This window comes from Gymnodraco acuticeps, unplaced genomic scaffold (assembly GCF_902827175.1).
Source record: "Gymnodraco acuticeps unplaced genomic scaffold, fGymAcu1.1, whole genome shotgun sequence".
NCBI classification, from domain to species: domain Eukaryota; kingdom Metazoa; phylum Chordata; class Actinopteri; order Perciformes; family Bathydraconidae; genus Gymnodraco; species Gymnodraco acuticeps.
In genome coordinates, this window is record NW_022990302.1 from 514299 (window position 1) to 539449 (window position 25151).

Consider the following 25151-nt stretch of genomic DNA (forward strand, 5'->3'; position numbering starts at 1 on the left):
TTCTTAACCCCCTGTGTTATGCCTGTTTTTCCTTGTTTGTGGTATGTCATTTGTGGAAGTGTTCTGTTTATGATCCGTTTTAAGCTCTTTCTATTTTGTTTGTCATTCCAGTTGATATTCAAGTCTCCTAGAATAATTAGCTCTTTGTTGGAGTCACAGGAATTCAGCATGAGTTTTACCTGGTCATAGAAATCCACCTTAGCGGTGGGTTGTCGATACAGGCAAATCATGGTGAGGGACATTTCCTCAGAAAGTTTGATTTCCACACAATCAAATTCAACATTAGCTGGGAGTGCAATCTCCCTACAAGTAAAGGTATTCCTCACATAAAGCAACACACCCCCTCCTTTTCCCTTCAGTCTGTCCTTCCTAAACACATTATATCTGACATAGACACAAGAGAAGATGGTGACGACTGTTTTAGCCAAGATTCCGATATATACTCAAGGAGGAGATGTTCTAGCTGTTCATGTTTATTGCAGATGCTGCGGAAATGTAAATGTCCACTGAATAGTCCCTTCGGCTTGCACCGAGGATCCCACACTCTTTTGGCTTGATTCACAGTTTGAAACATGTTTGTGCAACGGTGTTTTTTAAATACTGGATTTCTAGGCTTTCCCTCTGTGCCGGTGTTGCAGTATAACTTGAGTCATAACAACTGGCGACATTCTATTATTTTCGTCACATGAATCCGGGGTGTGTACATTGAGGACCCATTGTTGACTTACCAGGAAATAAACATGTTGATCGCCTCGTTTGTCGTTTACGTTCATCTTTTGCTATATCTGCCTTCCAAAGATCCCTTTGATGCACATTCAGTACTCGTATGTGAGGTTGTGGGTGAGAGGTGGATATCGTGACGCTTACAGGGAGGTATCGAACATTACAAAGTAGGTGACTGTGTGGATGCCTGTTCAAAACATAGCAAACTTGAATAAATCATTTAAATTATATATTTGTGTCCGACTTTCATTTGTACATCGTTCTTAATGTGATGTATAGTAGCTCTGATAGCTGCCCATACCTTCAGACATCCTAAAAGTAAAACACAAGCTATGGTGATGTGTTCACAGCCCGAACGCTCATCGACATGACTGGATCACTCATGACAAGTTGTGATCAGTTCCGATTAAATTGTGATATAAATGCTGTAGCTATTCTCCAGGGAGCCCGTTTTTTTTAATGAAATACCTGTATCCCTGTCATCACAACAAGACTCTACACTGTGCAGGAAAACAATTACATACATGAAAATAACCTTGATGCATGGGAATGAATCACACAAACTATCTTCCGTGGCTATACTGATATGTCACAGTAACGGTAAACTGCAGAAAAGTAAGTCCAGCGGGGCACAAGTTGAATCCATATAATACAGTAGTTCTATTATGCCTTTAAGCCTATACGTTTAACCCATAAGAACCCGGACCCATTTCTACTTTTGGGGAAATTAAGGGGAACGTCATTTAGACTAAATAGACCACCTAGAACACATTTCTGACAAGTAACCCCCCCTAGTGTCAAATATCTGAAATGTGACATATGTGTCACATTGGGCTTTAATGGTAAAGTAACTCTTATTTATAACTTCATTAATGAGGATGATTTTTTGGTTTACATTTGTTTGAACATACTTTGAATTGAAGAATAAAGAATATGTTAACTAAATATAATTGAATCAGCTAAATTAACTGATTGTGCATATATGTCACTCCGGGTTTACTGTGAATGTTTAGGGCTAAAGTCCCGATGTGACATCAGTGTCACAGCAATATTTATGGCATTTGTTTCATATCAATTTAATCAAGAAATGTTTCCACAACAGGTTTAATGTAATCAGAATCAGAATACCTTTATTCGTCCCACAGAGGGGACATTTAAATGTGTTACAGCAGAAAAGAGCCGAAGACAGCTTAATGTTTAACAAATGGCATGTAAGCATTTTTATTCTTAAATGGCTTGAATGTTAACTTTAGCAACAAAAAACCTTTCCAAATGTAGCTAGTTCTGTCACATGTGTTAGCCTGGCACATGGACATCTTGGACATGTTGTTATGGGAACACAAAAGCAAATGACAAGGACCATAACCCACCAGACTGTTCAGGGTGTGTCACTTAGGGACTTCATGAGATAAAAAAGGCTAAAGCTGTATAAGGAACTTTTCCAGAACATTTACATTTCATGTGACACCTGTGTCTAAGCAATTCTGTCTGCCTTCCGTGTTGCACCATGAGGACCCACTGATATAAAATGCTTAACTGCCTAAGTTGCAACTATGCACTTTTCGGTGGGCTAAGCCCCAACTTGACATATTTTTGGCTTCATTTATAGTGCCTGAATGTAAGTTTAAATATTATGCAATGCAAAGTTTTTCTTGGCCTACATTACCGTTATAGAAGGAAAGATAACAGTGATAGTTATGTTTCAGAATAACCTTTATTGGAAATTGTTAGAACAATCTCACTCATCACGGGCTTGAGCTTCAACCTCAGGACCCATGTATCTGTGATCCTCTCAAGAATGGAAGTAGTCATCACATACAGAGCATCAACTAGTTCCTGAACAGTGTCCTTCACATGCTGATATCCAAGAGAGGGAGTTACACAGTCACAAGATGGAGGAATAGAAAGCAGTCTTCAATGTTTAGTTCAGATTAGCTCCACGTCAGAAATGAGCATGCTTGTCATATGTCTATCTCCATAGAGGCTGAATTATCATGTTAATCACATAGCTATCATATGCCTCAAACAGTCCTGATGCTCTTTTGGTAAAGTAACTCAAAAGTAGGCTAATATAAAAGTAGTGTAACTCATTACATTTCAGAGACAGTAATATTGTAATGTAACATAGGCTATTACTTAAAAAAGACAGTAATAAGTAATTGTATTACATTTTGGAAGTAACTTGCCCAACACTGCAGATGATCCAGTCATCTCGTTGCTGCTTTCGGGCTGTGAATAAACAACTTGTGTTTTACTTTTAGGCTGTCTGAAGGTATGGACAGCTATCAAAGCTACTATATATCACATTAAGAACAATGTACAAATGTTATATATGTATTCAACTTGTGCCCCGCTGGACTTACTTTTCTGTGGTTGACCGTTACTGTGACATATCACTATAGCCACGGAAGATAGTAGTTTGTGTGATTCATTCCCATGCATCAAGGCTATTTTCATGTATGTAATTGTTTTTCCTGCACAGTGTAGAGTCTTGTTGTGATGAGAGGGATACAGGTATTTCATTAAAAAAACGTGCTCTCTGGAGAATAGCAACAGCATTTATATCACAATTTAATCGGAGCTAATCACAACTTGTCATGAGTGATCCAGTCATCTCGATGAGCGTTCGGGCTGTGAATAAACAACTTGTGTTTTACTTTTAGGATGTCTGAAGGTATGGACAGCTATCAAAGCTACTATACATCACATTAAGAACGATGTACAAATGAAAGTCGGACACAAATATATAATTTAAATGATTTATTCAAGTTGCTATGTTTTGAACAGGCATCCACACAGTCACCTACTTTGTAATGTTCGATACCTCCCTGTAAGCGTCACGATATCCACCTCTCCCCCACGACCTCACATACGGGTACTGAATGTGCATCAAAGTGATCTTTGGAAGGCAGATATAGCAAAAGATGAACGTAAACGACAAACGAGGCGATCGACATGTTTATTTCCTGGTAAGTCAACAATGGGTCCTCAATGTACACGCCCCGGATTCATGTGACGAAAATAATAGAATGTCGCCAGTTGTCATGACTCAAGTTATACTGCAACACCGGCGCGAGCCCACAGAGATCCTCCCGCAAAGCTAGCTGTTTTGCTAGCCGGCCTCTTCTGAAGTCAGTCGGTGGTGCGAGAATCTCCGCTGCTAGGCCGCTAGCCCTCGGCGCGGACCCGTAGTTCTCCGATGGTGTGGAAGCCATCCGGCCTCCTCTGAAGCCAGCCGGCGGTGTGTATATCTCCGCTGCTCGGCCACCAGCCCTCTGCTTGGACCCGCAGTCCTCCGAAGGTGTGGGTAGAGGTCCTGCTGCTAGGTCGGCAGGACCCGCTGGTGGTGCTAGCTGTTCAGCTAGCCAGCCTCTTCGGAAGCCGGCTGATGGCGTGTGGAGCTCAGCAGCTGGGCCGCCAGCCATCAGGTCCATGCGCCCTCTTACTGGAACTGGGTGTGCGCTCGGCATCAGTGGCGTTTTCTCCCGGAGGCCAAGGGAAGCCAGGCTTCCCCTATTTTTTCGGATTGTAGTTATAATTTAAATAAATAAATAAAAACACTTTGTTTTGTTTCGATAATTCTCCTTTGCTGTGTGTTCCTGCCGGCCCGTCTCTCCCCCATTCTCATTGAGTATTTTACAAAGAGTGAAACAAACAGCGCCCCTCTAGATGTTATGGTGAAACAGTAGATTGCACTCACTGTTGCGAGAGGAGGCCAGCCGAATCTGGCTTCCCTTGGTGAAAAAGAATGGTGGGATTGACCAATCAGATGAGGCCCACGTGATGCCCCTGCCAACCTGTGATTGGTCAGGGCCATGCCAAGGGAAGCCAGCCGCCTCTTGCTTCCCTTCAGTTTTAATACTGTAACTGTCATCACCGCCGTTAGAAATTATCAAGCAAATGAAGCATTATGGAGGGTGGAGATTTGGCGTACTTAATCAAACATAACTTTACTAAACTTCCGCTACAGCAGCAACTAAAAATTAAATCAGATGACAGGCCAATGCCCGCACTCGAGCTGTGTGTACACAGAGGAATAAGGGAGAGAATCGGACGTTCAATGAGGACAATTATGTCCGCACGGAGTGGTTAACTGGAAGCGCTAAACTTCAGCGTCTATTTGGCTGGCCATGTCTTCTTTTTGACAAGGATTCGTGCTCCCTGAACAATCCTTGGGCAACTTCAGGATTCATCGACCTTGCCAACCTGTCACGGGCAATTGAGAGGCACGGTAAATCCAAAAATCACATAGATTGTCTGCATACATTAATAAGTAAAATGCTTAAATTAATAAGGAGAGAGTTTCAGCTGGAGAGTGCGTGTGGACCTGTCGGTTAGATAACAGGCGTGTTTAAGTCCTGCATCTGTGTGATACAAATGTGTGTCAAATGATACCGGGCGCTGTAATCACTCATCTGGTTACGTTATTGACCACCCCCCCGACCCAAAAAATGGGCTTCCCCTACATTTTTCCCCACGCCACGCTACTGCTCGGCATGGGAGATGTTGTGTCCTGCGGCTCCTACTCAGTTGAGGATGTTTTCGTTATCACTATAATGTAGCTATCCTTGAAATGGTTGGAATTCCGCAGTCCTGATTTATCCAGCTTGATGACAAGAGAGCAGGTGTTGGCGAAAATACATTGTTGATGAATAGGTCAATTTAAGCTCCTGTCATATCTGTTTAATTTGGTTCTTAGAGTATTATATGGTTTACATGTGATATTTTAATGTTCTCCAAGTTAGCTGGATGTGCCATTCAAATTTGAAAATAACTTAATATGTCTGTGGCCGTTCAACTATCCTAGACTTCAATAAGAATTCCATCAACAAAAGTGGTCCATCATAAGAACACACCATTTCATACACTCTTTTTACAAGGACCCTCAAAAGGAGCCCTCAACTTGTCTAACTTGAAGCTGAATCACTGGGGAAATGATCATTTCAAAGTGAAAGCAATGAGCGAAAATGTGAAGGATGACCACTTGAAGAACAAAAGGAGTAATAATGAGCTGGGCTTGGTCTTCACATGGCTCTGATAAAGATACTTTCACAAGACTGCTTTAGAAAAAAGAACAGAAACCCTGAGAACCACTTCATTCTTTCAATCACACAGTTGGATAGCATGAAATGAAGCTAATTAGTCTCAATGACTCCTATTCAAACAGCTTGAACTTCTCTCGCTCTCTTCTTAATGAGGATATCATTAAGGCTGACCTCAGTGTTTTTGAGCTGGTATAGAGCGCTCCATGGTTACAGAACAGACACACAGATCTTGGGATCGCAGTGAACAACACGGGGATGAAAAGTTTGTCAAAACACATTTCTAATGATGTTTTGGTTTGCACATGCAACATTCTTAACGCTACGTATGTCTCCTTTCAGGCCTTGATGTTTGGAGAGACCAATTTCCAGCGGAGGGTTAAAGTGACCAGAAGAAAAGATTGTCAAACTAAAGCTTGTTTAAATATTTTAAAAAGTGATTGATCCTTTTGATTGATTTAACAGAGGGATTGCCAGTTATCAATTGATGAAAACTAGGGATGCACCGAATATTCGGCCACCGAAAATGATGGGCCGAAAATGGTTAAAAAGGCCCTTTCGGCTTTCGAAAAAGCACCGAAAAAATATCACCGAATGTCAGAAACAGGCTTACGTTGGTAACCTAACGTGTTGTTGTGATGACGTAATAAAGACGCGGCGACCATGCTCGCGGCTGGCTCACAGGGGGGGGGAACATTGACCTTTGTCATCGAGATTGCCCTGAGCCTTTAACAAATCGTATTAAATAATCTGATGACAGACTGTAAACAGAATAGCTGAAATTTTAACAAACTAAATAACTCAGTTTCCTCTAATCATTAACCCATGTTTGTATAATGTAGTTAACTCCGTGTGTTGCTGCTAGCATACATAACACCTGACGTGGAAACGTTACTCGTGGATGGGGCTACAGAGCTGCTAGAAAGACGGTCGAACCCGGTACATTCCTCCGTCTGCATGCGGTGCACTTTTGCTAAATGTTTAGACAAATTGCTCGTGCTTACATGCTAAACTCTTATTGCACTTATGGTAACAAGTATTCTCCACATCGAGACGGGTAAAGTTTAACCACACCTCGGAGCGCGTTCTCTCCGCCATCTCCGCAGTGTGCTCCGCTGCATGTAGCAGCTGCGTGTGTGTAAACTGCCCCGCCCCCTCGCACACAGACGGGAGAGAGAGATCTCGTCTGATCGAAAACACATCATAGACGCATTTGTTGTCTTTGCATATTAGAAACGAGTTGGCGACACTAAGACTGCGATATAATGTTTTTTAGCAATAATACATGACATATATAAATGTACTGTATGCATTCAAAAGTGCTGAATAAATGTTTTATGGACCCATAACAGTGATTATTATTTAAGTTAAGTTTTGCCATAATCATGTCTATTTCCATAATCAGGTAGCTGAACAACATTGGTAAAAAATGTATACATTATATATATATATTTCTATTAATCATTTTCGGCCTTTCGGCATTCGGTTTTCGGCCAACTGTTTCCTATTTTCGGTATCGGTTTCGGCCAAGAATTTCCCATTCGGTGCACCCCTAATGAAAACATCAACAATCAATGTACTGTATATGTAATATTCTATGTGTGAAATTGAATGCATTTATAATATATGTTTAAAGCAGCCACATTCACCACTGTCCTTCGATTTATCTCTGGCAATTATATAGATCACTTTTTCTTTTCTTTTTTCTTTTCAGGTTTTTCACCAGGAGATATAGAAAATGCAAAATGCCAACAGAACATCTTGATTTTAAATTGGGGTGGTCAATACTCGCAGGAGAATTTAGCGTCTGAATTGTGTGACGGATTTAATCTTTTTGATGATAACATATCAGAAAAAAGACAGATGGTAAATTAGTGTATTACTGCAATGAGAAAAGAAAACGTTAGAAAATAATTCTGTTTTTTGCACCATTGGTCCTTAGATGTTTTGGTATTTGTGGTGCTGAATGGAGAGCTCCTGCAGGAAGTACTTTAAATGCAACTGTTAATTTGTGTTTCTTTTACTGAAGTGCTTTGCATTGCCACACAGCTGTTATGGGGGAAATGAATTCAAGAAGAGACCAAAGTCTATTATCTTCTCCCCTTCTGTGGTCGGAGGCTGATGTGTTGTCAGTGCCACAGACCCTGTACTCACAGATGTTAAACCACAAACTCAGATGGAATGAATTAAAATACTAAAAATGTTGCTGCTTTGCTGAAGGCCGGCATGGAGAAGCAATGATAAAGCATCTAATAAAAACAGCTTAAAATCAGTGAAAGTGGGGGATTTACTCCTCCCTGCTGATGTAACACTTGGCCCTGAGAAAATGCTGTCATCTATCCATTTGCTATTTACTGTGATCAGACAAGCTTTGTCTTTTTGAGTTTATAGGGGTAGGCTGCCAGTTTACCTTTAATAATGTGTTAAGTTTTTTTGGCTGCAGGTGGTTTCATAAAACATGGAAGGAGGGTATCCCTGGAAGGCTTGAGTGTTCTTAAAGTCATGCCATTGTGCCAGATCATTTTGGTGTACAAATGAAACTTTGTTTGGCCTGTGTATGGTGCTAAAGAAGGTCATAGAAAACATGAGTCATTGTCTATGAACCATGACTTAACACAGAAAATGTATCTGCCATCTGGCAATTAGCTGTCAAGATATCTTGCTCTGGGACAGAATGTTGGGAGGGGGGACAGGCCAGCTGACATTGGGCCCCATTACCAGTGAAGCAGTGAATAATATCTCTAATACAGCATATGTAAGGTATTAAAGGTAAGGTCTTTTAACACAACCAACCATGACAGAACCAGAACACTTTAACCAATATGAAAGAATGAACGTCACAATAAACCAGGAAGAAAAAATGGCACACTGCAGAATGAAAATACAGCACAGGCTGAACCCTTCTGCAGAGAACCAGACAGACATAAATGCTTAAAGATACTTACAGTCAGCCAAGTTGTAAATTAAACAGTTTAGAACAACTTATATTACCTGCTAAGTGTTGAAACCTTTCAACCATTGCCAGCTGCTCGAGGCATTGCCAAAGCAAATCTGCAAAATGAAACCTCAGGATGACGAAACCAACCACAGAACGCTCTTTCGAGAAACACTTTGACCCCTCACCTTTCCAAATATCAATTTTCAAACAAATTATTTACAATGACATTCAGAAAATCATTACAATTCAGTTGAATAGTAAATTGTCTATCTAGTCTGCCATCATTGGAATGATGTACTGAGTAGCATATGTTGGTCGTCTAACTCTGGCCAGTAGTCTGATGTTGCAGCCAAAAACAGCAGTTAGTGAAAGCCAGTGGAGTGAAGGAATGTGTTGTGAAACCTCACAAAGACTGAGGCTCAGCACCCACAGCCTTGTTACCGCTGCCAGGCAAAAGCCTCTTAGCCTTCACCTTGGCCTCCTTCTTTCTTAACTCAACTTAAGGATAGCATACTTCATTCTACGCTCCAAGAACCTTTCAAACACCTTTAGGCGCGTTCACACCGCAGTACTTTTCCCACTTTAGTTCCAATATAGTTCTGAAATGTTGCGTTCACACCAAAAAGAGCCGGAACAAAAATGTGCTCATGAGAACCTTTTTACCCCCTTTTCAGTCCCTGCTAGAGAGCAGGTACTTTCGTGGGAGAAAAAGGTTCCTATTTCTGATTGGCTGGGTGGAATGCAAACCACGCCCCGTAAAACTCTCAAAAAGTGTTGTGAAGCCGCCATTTTATTATCCTTGCATTAGCATTATTAGCATTAGCATTAGCCCAGCGCACAAACGCAGAGAGACTAACGTATGGCAACACAAAATAAAACATGGGAGTGGTGGAGATGAGGAGGTGTCGGCGTTCTGGCGATTTACTCGGAAGGCTTCGGGGAAGCCAGTCCCTAACTCCGGGGACTCCGGGCGGCAGTATACGCCGTGAAGTTGTTTGCGGCCTGCCAGTAAACCCAAAGCAGAAGAAGAAGAAGTGACGTCAGCGGCTTCATTTGCCTAATCCTTCCCCCAGGGACTTATTCCGGTGTGAACGCGATCTGTACTTAGTTCATGAAAACTAAAGAGTTCTCATGAACTAAGTTCTGATGAACCTTTGTGCGAAAAGTACTGCGGTGTGAATGCGCCTTATGTCGAGTTTGGGACAGAATTATGAATCAAGGCTGACTTTAAGTGTGTTTACTTTTAAAAGTTAGTTAATTGTAGGCTCTTTCTGTAAAGGACAATACAGCAATACAAAAGTGTTATCAGACACTAATGAACCAATCAACACCATCTGAATCTGATCGAATGTACTAACTGTTTTGGCTCATCAATGCTGACACGACCAACCACAGTTGTTTTTCTTAAACTGGCAGCTGAGTATGTAAGCAGTTGTCCAAGTCTCACCACAAATAATCAAAACACAGTCAAGCCGGTGCAAAATGAATGCAACAGAAATGTTGGACACTGCCATAGGCGAATATAATTTCATTTGTCCATAGACCAATGGCAGTCAACAAGCACATTTCTTGATCGGTTTTGGTATCGGTCAATAAACCGTTGGATCCCTAGCCCATCGTGCCATCACTCAGTTCAGTGCATATCAAAGCTTCCTCTTTTCTCTTTAACTTCCTCCATTCTGATGCTTACAAGGTTAATACGTGTACAGTCTTATACAGACACTCATTCTAACACATGAGTATGAAAACAATAATTGTATTTTCACATAGGTCTACAAACACAAATACGCAGTCATGCATTTGTGGCTACAGTACCCTTCCTGCTCTGATTGAAATCATCAGCCAAGACTGCCAGTGGTAGCTCATAAAGTTAACACATGGGAAATGAATATAGCAGCTGGGCTTGAAAACAGTAAAACAACTAATCCTTTGTTTAAAGGAGGCGATTGAGGTGTATGGAATGCACACCTCAATCAGTTCAAATGCTCCGCTGATCGCCCTGTTCACAGCTAGACTCAGACCGAAAAGGTTCTGATTCTGGCTGAAGAGGAGGGGCTGAAAAAGAGGAGGCGTTTAGGAGTGTGGACAAGGCCAGATTTAAAGAGGAGAAGTACATGTTAAGCAAGGGAATGAGATACAACAACCATTCTTTGCTATTGTATCTTCTTGTTTCTGGAGGTGCCTCGAACATATTTCCGCCTACAAGCCTAAAAATGAAAGTGGCCTTAATGTAAACCATAAAGAAAACTCATTCAGTATGTCTATCTATACACTTACATTTTAAATATAACAGTTATCTGATTACTTTTTTTTTAATGTAATTGTAATCGAATAAAGTTACCTTTTTTTGGTATCCTGACTACGTTATCTCGTTACATGTAATCCGTTACTCCCCAAGCCTGACTTTGTGTCGTCAATAGGCAGCTAGTAGCTTGTCTGAATGCCACACATATAGGACTGTAAGCTAACCTTCAGCTAACGGCTACACATCATATACGTCTGCAAAGTGGACAACTTCGGGACAGAATGCCATGACTCAGAGAAGGCAAATAGATATTTCAAAGCTTGTCTGATGCCCCAGGTCTGGCTGATGTTGGTAAGTTATCATTATTAAGGGGAAGGTTTCAATGCTACAAGGAGGGAGGTGCTAGCTAGGTAGCTTCCCTACTATTCCACTGACAGGATTTAATGAGGGGTTCACAGTCCCAAAAAAGTGATTTATAAGAACACAATGAATCAGTGAATGTGATAGCATCAGGAAGAGCCCCGTACTGAGAGAAAAAACATGCTATTTACTCAACTCAAGGGGATGAGTGTACACCTAAAACAAGAGTCTCCAGGTGTGAACTTCTGGGTGTTCCAATCTTCAACCATTAAGCAATGGATCCCATATACACAGAGCACATTGTAAAATTGTAAAGGCATAAGAGTGGGCTTACAGTTTTGCTGAGGTACCCAGTGGAGATGTTTCTGCACTGTTTGTCTTCAGAGTGGCAGCACCCTCCACATCTGTAGACGGACACACAGGGTGGTTTATAGAAGATGTTGGTGGGAGCCCCGAACTCCCTGCCCACGTCGACACACACTTCCCTGGGCATGCACTGAGTCTTCCTCCACTCCGACTCTATACCTGCACACACACACACACACACACACACACACACACACACACACACACACACACACACACACACACACACACACACACACACACACACACACAGAGTCAGCACCACCACCGCCTGCAACAGATCTATTCTCAGCTGCTGTTCATGGATGAGAAGGAAAAAGCCCTTGTTTAAATGTGTTTTATTATCTGACCAGATTTATAAGTATGTAATCACTTCTTGACTTCTTGACTTGATGGAGCCAATATGATCCGTCAAAACCGACAGCAGTATGATAAATGGATTATTCCTAATAAAAAAGTGATTAAAATACCCTGCAGATTATGACAGAAAAATACAGAATGTTTACTCTCCCAGCAAACTCTGTACAGAATATATGATTAATGCCTGCGTGTGTTAAATGTAGTATAGTTGCTAGGTTGGAGGCGGGAATCATAGCCATTTTAGAAAGTAACTAAGCTACATTAAAACCCATGTTAGTCGGTATAGACCGGCAAGAGGTAGCTCGTACTAGCCGTCCCGCGGCAACTCCCGAACAGCTAGGAGACTGGGTGACTGTTCAGAAGGGGCATAACGCGAAACCCGCAGGTCCCCACCAACCCGTTCACGTATCTAACAGATATTCCCCACTCAGCGAGACACCCGCTGAGAAGCCAACTCTGGTTATTGGTAGCTCTATTATAAGACACGTGAATTTAGAGACCGAAGCCTCCAGTCACATGCATTCCGGGGGCCAGAGCGGGCGACGTTGAGGCGCATCTTAAACTGCTGGCTAAAAATAAACGTAAATACAGTAGGATTGTTATTCACGTCAGTGGTAATGATGTTCGTTTACGCCAATCAGAATGCACCAAACTTAATGTGGAGTCGGTGTGTAGTTATGCTAAAACAACGTCGGACACCGTAATCTTCTCTGGTCCCCTCCCCAATCTGATCAATGATGACATGTATAGCCGCTTGTCATCATTTCAGCGCTGGTTGTCTTGGTGGTGCCCAGCAAACAATGTGGGCTTCGTAAATAATTGGACAGCCTTCTTGGGAAAACCTGGTCTGATTAAGAGAAACGGCATTCATCCTACTTTGGAAGGTGCAAATCTCATTTCGGCAAACATTTCAGGGCTTTGTGGACTTAATCCATGACAAACTGGAGTTGAGACCAGGAGGCAGAGTCGCAGTCTTACACGCTTCTCTGCGCTCTCTCCTAGGCAGTCATCCATAGGAATCCCGAACCCAATAAAATACCCAATATTAACGGTGTGTGTGTCTGCCCAAGGACAATTTAAGGTAAAACCTAATAGAGGTGTCATACATAATAACCTAATAAAAGTAAATGTAACAACTACTACAGTGCAACAAAACAGGAAGATTAAATGTGGACTCTTAAACATAAGATCTCTAGCATCTAAAGCAATATTGGTAAATGATTTAATATCAGATTATAATATTGATATATGCTGTCTCACTGAAACTTGGTTGAGACATGAAGAATATGTCAGCATAAATGAGGCCACTCCACCCAGCCATATCAATACTCATATTCCTCGAGGCAAAGGCCGAGGAGGTGGAGTTGCAGCAATCTTTGACTCAAGTTTACTTATCAATACTAAACCAAAATTAATTTATAGCTCCTTTGAAAGTCTCGTTTTTAGTCTTACGCATCCGACCTGGAAAACTTTGCAGCCAATCTTATTTGTTACAGTGTACCGTGCACCAGGTCCTTATTCAGAATTCTTATCAGAATTCTCTGAGTTTTTATCAACTTTGGTACTTAAAACAGATAAAGTAAACTTCTGGTCACTTTCCAAAAAATCTCAAGGAGGCAAGAGTAAACCCTCTCCTAAAGAAACCCACTCTCAACCCATCTGATGTTATAAACTACAGGCCTGTCTCTCTCCTCCCGTTCCTGTCTAATACACTTAACGCGCTGTCTTTAAACAACTCTCCTGTTATCTCCATCAGAACAAACTTCTGGATCCGCACCAGTCTGGTTTCAAGGCAGGTCACTCCACAGAAACTGCCCTCCTTGCTGTCACTGAGGAACAGCACACGGCTAAAGCAGCCTCCCTCTCCTCTGTCATCATCCTTTTGGACCTGTCTGCTGCATTTGACACAGTGAATCATCAGATCCTCCTTCGCACTCTCCAAGAACTTGGAGTTTCAGGCTCTGCACTTTCCCTCATCACCTCATACCTGAAAGACCGCACCTACAGGGTTACTTGGAGAGGGTCGGAGTCCGACCCTTGTCAATTAACTACAGGGGTCCCTCAGGGCTCTGTTCTTGGTCCCCTCCTCTTCTCCTTGTACACAAACTCGCTCGGATCAGTCATTAGCCCGCATGGTTTTTCTTACCACTGCTACGCTGACGACACCCAATTAATTGTGTCCTTTCCCCGCTCAGAGACCCAGGTCGTCGCACGCATCTCTGCTTGTCAAGCAGACATCTCTCAGTGGATGTCTGCTCATCACCTCAAGCTCAACCTTGACAAAACTGAACTGCTTTTCCTTCCGGGAAAAGATTGTCCCACTCTTGACCTGACAATCAACATCGGCACCTCTATTGTTTCCCCGACTCAGACTGCAAGGAATCTGGGTGTGACCCTAGATAACAACCTGTCCTTCACTGCAAACATAGCTGCTACATAGCTGTTAGGGAAATAATTGTCCTAGACTCTTAGATATGACGTACAGGACCAACCCTGACGTCTGTTTATCTCCTTTAAGGACATAGGCTGCTTGAGCCATATTGTTCCCATTCTGTGACCGGTCAACACTAGGTCACAGATGGTCTGTTGTTGTGGGTGCACTGGGACACTTCCTTCTTTGTTGCTTATGGACTCCAAGATATGACATCTTCGAGGCCATAAGTGACGGACGCAAGTAACTCAGTGTGCCCAACTGTCTAAAGCTATCTTATCAAAATATGTTGATTACTCTCTGTGAAACCAGTTAAATGGGCTAACAAGAGAGAGGCACTCCAGAATTGACGTGGCAAACCACCCGTGCAGTCACCGGGACTGCTGTGACTTGTGATGTGAATCCTCCGGCCGTAACTCCAAATAAACCTCCAGTGTTTGACATCAAAGCTCCTGCTCCACCGTGTCTCCTTCCTGAGTCGGTGACTCCCACTGCATTGCTACACAGAAGTTTCCCTTACACTCTCCAAGAACTTGGAGTTTCAGGCTCTGCACTTTCCCTCATCACCTCATACCTCAAAGACCGCACCTACAGGGTTACTTGGAGAGGGTCGGAGTCCGACCCTTGTCAATTAACTACAGGGGTCCCTCAGGGCTCTGTTATTGGTCCCCTCCTCTTCTCCTTGTACACAAACTCGCTCGGATCAGTCATTAGCCCGCATGGTTTTTAATACCACTGCTACGCTGACGACACCCAATTAATTGTGTCCTTTCCCCGCTCAGAGACCCAGGTCGTCGCACGCATCTCTGCTTGTCAAGCAGATATCTCTCAGTGGATGTCTGCTCACCATCTCAAGCTCAACCTTGACAAGACTGAACTGCTTTTCCTTCCGGGAAAAGATTGTCCCACTCTTGACCTGACAATCAACATCAGCACCTCTATTGTTTCCCCGACTCAGACTGCAAGGAATCTGGGTGTGACCCTAGATAACAACCTGTCCTTCACTGCAAACATCGCTGCTATAACCCGCTGCTGCAGATACACGCTTTACAACATCAGGAAGATACGTCCCCAGCTGACCCAGAAAGCGACGCAGGTTCTGGTCCAGGCTCTCGTCATCTCACGCCTAGACTACTGCAACTCCCTCCTGGCTGGTCTACCTGCATGTGCCATCCGACCTCTGCAGCTCATCCAGAATGCAGCTGCTTGTCTGGTCTTCAACCTTCCTAAATGTTCCCACACAACACCGCTCCTCCGCTGCCTTCACTGGCTTCCGGTAACTGCTAGAATCCACTTCAAGACAATGGTACTTGCGTACTATGCTGCAAATGGATCTGGCCCTTTCTACATCCAGGACATGGTTAAACTGTACACCCCAGCACGTGCACTCCGCTCTGCATCAGCCAAACAGCTCGCTGCACCCTCACTGCGAGTGGGACCCAAGTTCCCATCAGCAAAAACACGTGGGTTTGCTATCCTGGCTCCAAAATGGTGGAATGAGCTCCCCATTGACATCAGGACAGCAGATAGCTTATCTTCCGACGCAGACTGAAAACTCATCTCTTTCGACTCCACTTCGAGCGAAAGAACTATTAACAAAGCACTTATATACTAATAAAGGACTGGCTTATCTATAGCCAGTTGAGTAGCACTTGAAATGTTTTTGCTCTATGAAACCTGATGTACTTATATGATTCTGTTTTCTTCAAGTTTGTATTTTGTTGGTCGAACGCAGTTATTGTAAGTCGCTTTGGATAAAAGCATCAGCTAAATGCAATGTAATGTAATGTAATAAAGTAATTATCGTAGGTGACTTTAATATTCATGTTGACGATGATAAAAATAGCCTTACTGTTGCATTTAACTCTATATTAGATTCTGTTGGTTTCTGTCAGAGTGTAAATAAACCAACCCACTGCTATAATCACACTCTTGACCTTGTTCTGACTTATGGTATTGAAATTGAGCAACTATTAGTCGAACCGCATAATCCTGCTATATCCGACCATTTCTTAGTAACTTTTGAAGTACTGTTACTAGACTACAAAGCATTAGTCAAAAGCTCCTGCAGCAGAAACCTATCTGTTAGTGCTATAGCTAAATGTAAGGAAGAGATTCCACCAATACTTAACTCGATAGCATGTCTGCATGTAAGGGAGGAAACTTATACAAAATGTACACCATCCCATATTTATAATGTTGTTGATAGTGCTACAGATGCGCTGCGAATAAAATTAGACTCTGTTGCTCCTTTGAAAAAGAAGAAAATAAAACAACATAGATTAGCTCCATGGCATAATGCCGAAACCCGCAAAATAAAGCAAAAGTCGAGACAACTTGAAAGGATATGGCGTTCCACTAAACTTGAAGAATCTCGTTTAATTTGGCATATTACTCTCAATGAATATAAGAAAGCACTGCGTAAAGCGAGAGCAGCCTACTACTCTTCATTAATAGATGAGAATAGGAATAATGCAAGATTTCTTTTCAGCACTGTAGCCAGGCTGACAGAAAGCCACAGCTCGATTGAGCCTTCTATTCCCATAGCACTCAGTAGTAATGATTTTATGTGCCTTTTTAACGATAAAATTGTTACTCTAAGAAACAAAATTAATGACCTCTTGCCTTTGACCAGTATAGTGTTATAAACAGCTCCCGGAAACGTAAGTTCTAATATTACACTAGATAGTAAACTAGAATGCTTTTCAGCCATTAACCTTGAACAATTAAATTCAATGATTCTCTCTTCTAAACCATCAACGTGCATGTTAGACCCAATTCCAACTAAGCTGTTGAAGGAAGTTTTTCCATTAATTAGCACTTCCTTATTAAATATTATGAATATGTCTTTATTATCAGGCTATGTTCCACAATCATTCAAAGTAGCACTGATAAAACCTCTTCTTAAAAAGCACAACCTCGATCCAGAGGTTTTAGCCAACTGTAGACCTATTTCTAATCTGTTCCTCTCAAAAATTCGCAAAACAGTTGTGTGATTACTTAAAAAACAATGATTTATTTGAAGATTTTCAGTCTGGTTTTAGAACACATCATAGCACAGAGACAGCTCTGGTTAAAGTCACAAATGACATTCTAATAGCCTCAGACAAGGGACTTGTCTCTATTCTTGTTTTGCTCGATCTCAGTGCTGCATTTGATACTATCGACCATGATATCTTATTGCAAAGACTAGAGCACTTAGTTGGCAGCCCCAAGGTCCCCGCCGGCGGGTACCTTTTCAGGGGATCTTAATATTTAAGAATCTATTAATGTGTTATACCAGATTAACGGGAATAATCTCAGCTAACTGACGATACAAACTATTTTTACCAAAACAAAACACAAGTCTCATAAGAAGCATCTAAATGACCCCTGAGCGAAAAATGCTAACGCACTTTGGCACAGAACTCAAGATAAAAGATACCCTTATTACTTATCGTAGCTGCACATACAAGATATCCGATTAAAGCTGAGGTTCCACAGATTATTTAGGTATATATATCATCACTGAGTGATCCGAACTCGCGACAGGGAAAGCAAACACAGACATCACAACACGTACCTTTACGGAGCTTTTACGGGAGGTCGTCTCACCGTAGCTGTCAATCTGATCAAAAGACTTGTTCAATGGCATTAAAACGAGAAAAAACGTGGCTGAATCGGTTACTCCATAGGTTGATAATGTTTCTGGGTAATATTTTTTTTAATTTATAATCCATAATTCCATTTTTATGTAAATATCGGAGAGTAAAAGTTAGCTGTTAATGGTTATGAGTTATCGCAGCTTCCGGTCTTGGCTATGCGGCAGTCTCACACACACACATTACAAAATAAGGAGTATGTGGGAGTTCCCCCTCGATTCCATTGGCTCTGACGGTTAGAAAGAGATGTCAATCAGCATAATCGACCAAGGGGGGCCAGAGATAGGTCAAATGACCCCAGAAGTGTTTTTTTTGCTAAATCTCTCTAAAAAGGTCAAATTTAACTTGTTTTGCATCAATCTTGATACAGGGTACTTATTATATGTTGTAGATTGGATTCCTAAAGCTTTTAGTCTACCATCCCATCATTCAAGGGTAGTTTTCACTATAAGTAATTATTATTTTTGGACGGATACAATAATTTACATGTTTTTACTGTGTTCAATCTGAATTTACTTTAGAATAAAAACATCTATATTGATTCTGACACTTCTACATCCAACTCACAGGTGTAACCTTGCTTTGAGAAAAAAGATTATTAATTTAACCCTTTTAGAATGGAAGATATGGTCATTTGTTCTGGGAATGTCAGCCTGAGACCTGAAAAACAGGCTCGGGGCTTAACAAGTTTTAAGGGAACTGCTTTAGGCTGGTTTAGGTCCTACCTATCTGAACGCTCTCAGTTTGTGTGTGTCAACGATGAATCTTCCATGCAAACCAAAGTTAGCCATGGAGTGCCACAGGGCTCAGTGCTTGGACCTATTTTGTTCACATTATATATGCTTCCGCTAGGCAAAATTATAAGGAATCATTCTGTAAATTTCCACTGTTATGCGGATGATACTCAACTATATTTATCCATCAAGCCTGATGAAACCAATCAGCTAAATACAATTCAAGACTGCCTTAAGGACTTAAAAACGTGGATGACCATAAACGTTTTGATGTTAAACACGGCTAAAACTGAAGTTATTGTACTCGGCCCAAAGAATCTACGAAACAAACTATCTAAAGATATACTAATTATGGATGGCATTAATTTGGCTTCCAGTGAGACTGTAAGGAATCTTGGTGTTATATTTGATCAGGATTTATCTTTTAACGCCCACATAAAATCAATCTCAAGGACCGCCTACTTCCATCTACGCAACATTGCCAAAATTAGGCATATCTTGCCTCAAAACGATGCAGAGAAACTAGTCCATGCATTTGTTACTTCAAGGCTGGATTATTGTAACTCTTTATTATCAGGGTGTACCAAGAAGTCAGTCAAGTCGCTTCAGCTGATTCAAAATGCTGCAGCTCGTGTACTAACCAGAGTTAGGAAAAGGGACCACATTACTCCTGTTCTGGCTGCCTTACACTGGCTCCCTATAGAACACAGGATAGAATTTAAAATTCTTCTTCTCGCCTACAAAGCCCTTAATGGGCAGGCGCCATCTTACCTTAAAGAACTCATTATACCCTACTGTCCTACTAGGGCATTGCGTTCCAAGAATGCAGGGTTGTTGGTTGTTCCTAGAGTCTCTAAAAGTACAATGGGAGCCAGAGCCTTTTCTTATCAAGCTCCACATTTGTGGAATCAGCTTCCAGTTTGTGTTCGGGCGACAGACAGCCTATCCGTTTTTAAGAGTACGCTTAAGACCTTCCTTTTTGATAAAGCTTATAGTGATAAAATAAAATAATCTAATAAGAGTGCATTGACGTAGATACGTTGTGCCTCTTCACCTATACATTTGTGTTCTTACTCTTTCACTTAAATCCTAAAAACTTAGATCTTATATTTAAAACTTTATCCAAAACCTTTCCCCTCTCTGACCTCTCGAGGTTCTATTAGAGGGTAACAGGTTGCAGAGAACGCCTAGCCCGGCCGGGGAGTGTGGAACGTAGTCACAGACCTACTCCTCACCTCTCACCAATTCCAATTAAGGTTCCAGTGGGGACCTTTCTCCCTGCGTGTGCCTCTCCACCTCTGTTTCTTACTTCTTACTTGCTACCCTTTTCCCTCAACTTATCCTAAGGGAGTGCATGTACAGTATGTAGACACGTTAGTTTAGCTGCTATAGGCTTGGACTGTCGGGGGGGGGGGACCTTACTTCGTCTTTCTGTCTGTTGGTACCTGTGTACTCTCATGTTCCGATTAACCCAGCTTCCCCCAAATCTCTTTTTTGTGTCTACTGTATATCTACGCCGGGATCCTGAGTCGAGGCTAATCCTGTTGCTGTGGTCGTGTGTCCTGGATCCTCTATCCTGAGTTCTGGATTAAGTCCTGGACTTCGAGTCGTGGCTGAACCTATCTCTGAGGTCCTGCCTGACTCTCACCATACTACTTCCCTGATGGCTCCCACAGGATTGTTGGCATCTTCGTGGATTCATCTTCTGATTACAGACACATGCATTTCCAAACATTTGGACTACCTATGTTGCTAATGTATTATCTTTTCAATTTACACACGGCATCTATTGCACGTCTGTCCATCCTGGGAGAGGGATCCCTCCTCTGTTGCTCTCCCTGAGGTTTCTCCCATGTTCCCTTTAAACTGTGGGTTTTCTCCGGAAGTTTTTCCTTGTACGATGTGAGGGTCTAAGGACAGAGGGTGGCGTATTGTCATACTGATATTCTGTACACACTGTGAAGTCCACTGAGACAAATGTAACATTTGTGATATTGGGCTATATAAATAAACATTGATTGACATTGATTGATTGATTACATGTTGTACCAGAAACCAGAAACTAGAAAATATTAAATGTATTTTATCAATCATTATATTACGGCACCCTCAAATGCACCAAAAAAAACATAGAATTCAAAGTGGCCAAGTTCCTGTTGGGTTTACGGTATACTGTACATCCTCTCCATGTGTTACATATATACGTACAAGATTTCCTACATGTAGGACAATCACACATACGGGGGCAGCGTTGTAGGTGGCGCTGTGGAGCCGGTTTGACACAAATTGTTTAAGCGTCAGCTACTGGCAACAGGAGGTTACACGTTTGGTACTTTAACATCCTCCTCCCAAAGCTAACAAGAACTGCGTCAAGAGACAACTTTTGCAACTTGAAATCAGTGTTGTCAGATGTCCATCCGTCTCAATATCACCTCTTTACTCATCTCAATTCTGACATTTATTCAGCAGTTTCTTTATCAAGGCAATAGTTGTTTTTAGGTAAGTGAAATTATTAGGGCCGGGACTTTAACGCGTTAATTAAGATTAATTAATTACACAAAAATTAACGCGTTAAAAAAATTAACGCATTTTAATCGCACTTATTTTTGCACCGCGGAACGTTTCTCACTGGATGAGTTTCAGGCGTACCGATTATACTGGAGCACCAACTAACGTTCATGACTTCAGACAACAACAAACCACAGTGAACAACAGTGGGAAATGTTGTTTTAAAAAACGGACGGATGGAAGCGTCGATAAGAGCACGGTTGTGTGCAAATTATGCAAAAAGGAATTCGCATATCACCGCAGCACATCAAGCCTCAAGTATCACCTCAATGCAAAACATATAGCAGCTAGCGTGGAAGCTAGCGTGGACGTTAGCCTCTTTTATCGCGTTCACACCAAAAAGAGCCGGTACTAAAATGAGTTCATGAGAACCTTTTTACCCCCACGAAAGTCCCTGCTAGAGAGCAGAGAGCTGCTAGAGAGCAGGGACTTTCGTACGGCTCTCTTGTGAGAAAATAGCTATATTTCTGATTGGCTGGGCGGATTGCAAACCACGCCCCGTAAAACTCCCAAAAAGTGTTGTGAAGCCGCCATTTTATTATCCTCGCATTAGCATTATTAGCATTAGCCCAGCGCAGAAACGCAGAGAGACTAACTTATGGCAACACAAAATAAAACATGGGAGCGGTGGAGATGAGGAGGTGTCGGCGTTCTGGCGATTTACTCGGAAGGCTTCAGTAGAAGCTGCTGGGACTCCCAGCAGCTTCTACTGAAGCCAGTCCCCAACTCCGGGGACTTCCGGCCGGGGACTTTGGGCGGCAGTATACGCCGTGAAGTGGTTTGCGGCCTGCTAGTAAACCCAAAGCAGAAGAAGAAGTGACGTCAGCGGCTTCATTTGCCTAATCCTCCCCCAGGTTCAAAGAGTTCTCATGAACTAAATTCTCATGAACCTTTGTGAGAAAAGTACTGCGGTGTGAATGCGCCTAATGGTATACTAAAATCCATGTGAAAAAAATTGCTTCTCACTGTTCTTAGGTCAAATATGTATATGTGATTAAAAATGCGATTAATTTCGATTAATTAATTACAAAGCCTCTAATTAATTAGATTAATTTTTTTAATCGAGTCCCGGCCCTAGAAATTATTTACTTAATTAGTGTCACAAACTTTTGTTGCCAATCTGGGACCTGTTAATAAATGCAGCTGGAGAACAACGTTAACCAGATTTTACAGTGAAATAAGCCATGTAAAACTGATCTGTAACACCACAGGTTTGCCTGAATCACAAATATACCTTTTTAACCTCCCTGAATGTGCAACTAGAAAACTGCAAATATCTCCAAAGTATTTTAGGTATTTAACTGATAATAATTTAGCCAGGGTTATAGTTTGTAACTAAAGTATAATCTTCATTTGTTCTTAAGGTCACTTTAAGTCATGGCCTCAGACTACATGTGGTGAAAAACAGTGTAGTTTCCATCAAATAATTACTACTAAGCTAGATGATAAAAATGATGCCCAATGGGAAATAAATACAGGTTTTTCTTATGTTTAAATGTGGTGTTGTTTTGGAGAGTTTGGCAGTGTTTCATATAATTTATAAATGTAATTGTGGTGTTAACTCAGTTAAAGACATGACGTAAAAAAATATTTCATTACAGCCTGCCTAATATCGCAAACTAATGAAAAACAAACATTTGGTGACATTATTTCAAACTTGAATCTCTCAAAGGCCACTCTTCATTAAATGATTTAATGAAGGGCCCTCTAAAGAAGGTGCTGCTGTGATTCCCCAATTATTATCATTTTCAAATCAGAAAGAAATAGTGTTAAATAAAGTTAAAACATACTTTTCAGAACATCCAGGTTGAGGTAGGCAGCAGCGAAGGTTGGCTCCTCAGCTGGGGGCCTCAGTGGGCTCTGAGCCCGGGGGGAGACCCTGGAGGCCGCAGAGAGTTTGGATCTGCACTTCAGAGCGGTCCAGTACGAAGGATAGATGAGACTCATCAGCTCGTCCACGCTGGAGGCTGAGCGCAGCTGCTGCTCCATGTCTGGCTTCAAGGACGAGTCCTGGAAGAGACAACACACACTGAGACACTGTGGTACTGTTACACAGCTTCAATACTCAACCAATGACTGAGAAACACTCAGTTGTTCCTGAACACATCGCTCAAACTACATCCACTGCCAGACTTATTATGGTCATTGTTCAGATCCCATTGTTGGAATGACTGTTTACATTGTTTTTTTTTATCATGGCCAATACCAATTCTAGTGAAAACTGGTCACAGTACTGAAACGACCCAAAGACATCACACGAAGCACGCTGACGTACAACAGGAAACATGGAGGCCAGGGAAGCATCATGACTAAGTTGATCTGCAGTGAAAGCTGGGGGTCATGATGAGCATATGACAATCACAAATCAGAATCAGAAACAGGTTTATTGCCTAAAACTATTATGAAAAACTATTTTAACATTAATATATGGAGCAATTTTTTTACATGAAATATAGATATACCCAAAAACTATGTAGAGTATAATATGACAAAATAGAATAAAATATGTGCAGTGTTGGTATGAAAAGTGGAAAGTAATGCAGATATTAAAGAGGTAGCTTGGTGTACAATGTGTATAGTGTGCATTAATGTAATGCAAAGTGTCCATCATGTGGCTGAGGGTAAGAGAGGACAAGGATGGAGATAGCGCCCCATTTATATTCCTGGCATTTTGTGAAGCAATAGCTGTCACTTCTATAGAGAGGTTAGTGTGAGTCAGCAGCAGCAATGGAGTGAATTCACTAAAACACATTTTAGAGGCCTTTTTTTCTATATATTTCAGCTATATATATATATATATATATATATATATATGCTCTCCATGAGACTTCTGAAAAATGTCAACCAATTGTAATGGTTGGATTGTTGGAAGTGCATGATGATCATCATCATCATCATCAATGATATGATATCATAATACATTGTTGTCAGTTCAAGTCTGGAGGGTTTCTTTCATCACAGCAGCACCACTTACTGTACAACATCTACATCAAATATTTAACCACTGGTGTGGTCGCTGGAGAGGTGACACGAGCCTCAAAAGTCAGGTTAAAGAGTGAGCGAGCGTTGAGAGGTTAAGAGAGAAATCATCGTTGCATTGATTTTATAGGTTTAGACATTTTGCCCTTATGGGTATCAAACCAACCCAGCGTTAGTAATATGAATATGTTCATTAAATCACTTTCCTGTCCAATTAGCCTCAGGTCCGACTAAAAATGCATCTCATCATGTGGGCGCCCTCTAGCTTCAGTCACAACCATACAGGCAAAACTAAGCAAAACGATGTATATGTATATAATACATCAATACAGGCAGAAGCAAGAGAAGCCTCAGTCTCCAGAACATAGTCTGTTACACACAGTAGTGGAAAGCAACTCAGTACATTTACTCAAGTATTGTACTTCAGTACTTTTTTGACATATATGTACTTGATAGTTTCCATTTTTTGCTATATAAATTACTTCTACTGCACTTATTCAGAGGCAAATATTGGACTTTGCACTCAGCTCCATTACAAGTAACACTTATAGTTACTTAATTTGTACATATTAAAACACATATGTTCATTTGGTGTAATGCAGTACTGCACTGCTGATCTACACAGTATTGTTATTGTTATTTAAAGTATACTATATATAAATAATACTATTTCTGGTCTTATTAACTTCATATTCTTATTTTTTAATAGGCCATTATGCATAAAGTAAAACATGCATTAATATGCTGTATTTTAGGCCATGGTA

At 41.4% G+C, this 25151-nt stretch overlaps 1 protein-coding gene across 1 annotated transcript in view; it reads right to left on the bottom strand.

The window, feature by feature from the left end:
- vegfc (vascular endothelial growth factor c) overlaps positions 1-25151 on the bottom strand; it is an 89506-nt gene that overhangs the window by 42394 nt on the left and 21961 nt on the right. The window contains exons 2-3 of the mRNA XM_034222665.1: positions 23199-23418; positions 11643-11833 (exon numbers count right to left, since the gene is read on the bottom strand). Of these exons, the coding sequence (XP_034078556.1) occupies positions 11643-11833; positions 23199-23418 (411 nt within the window). The remainder of the gene's footprint in view (positions 1-11642; positions 11834-23198; positions 23419-25151) is intronic.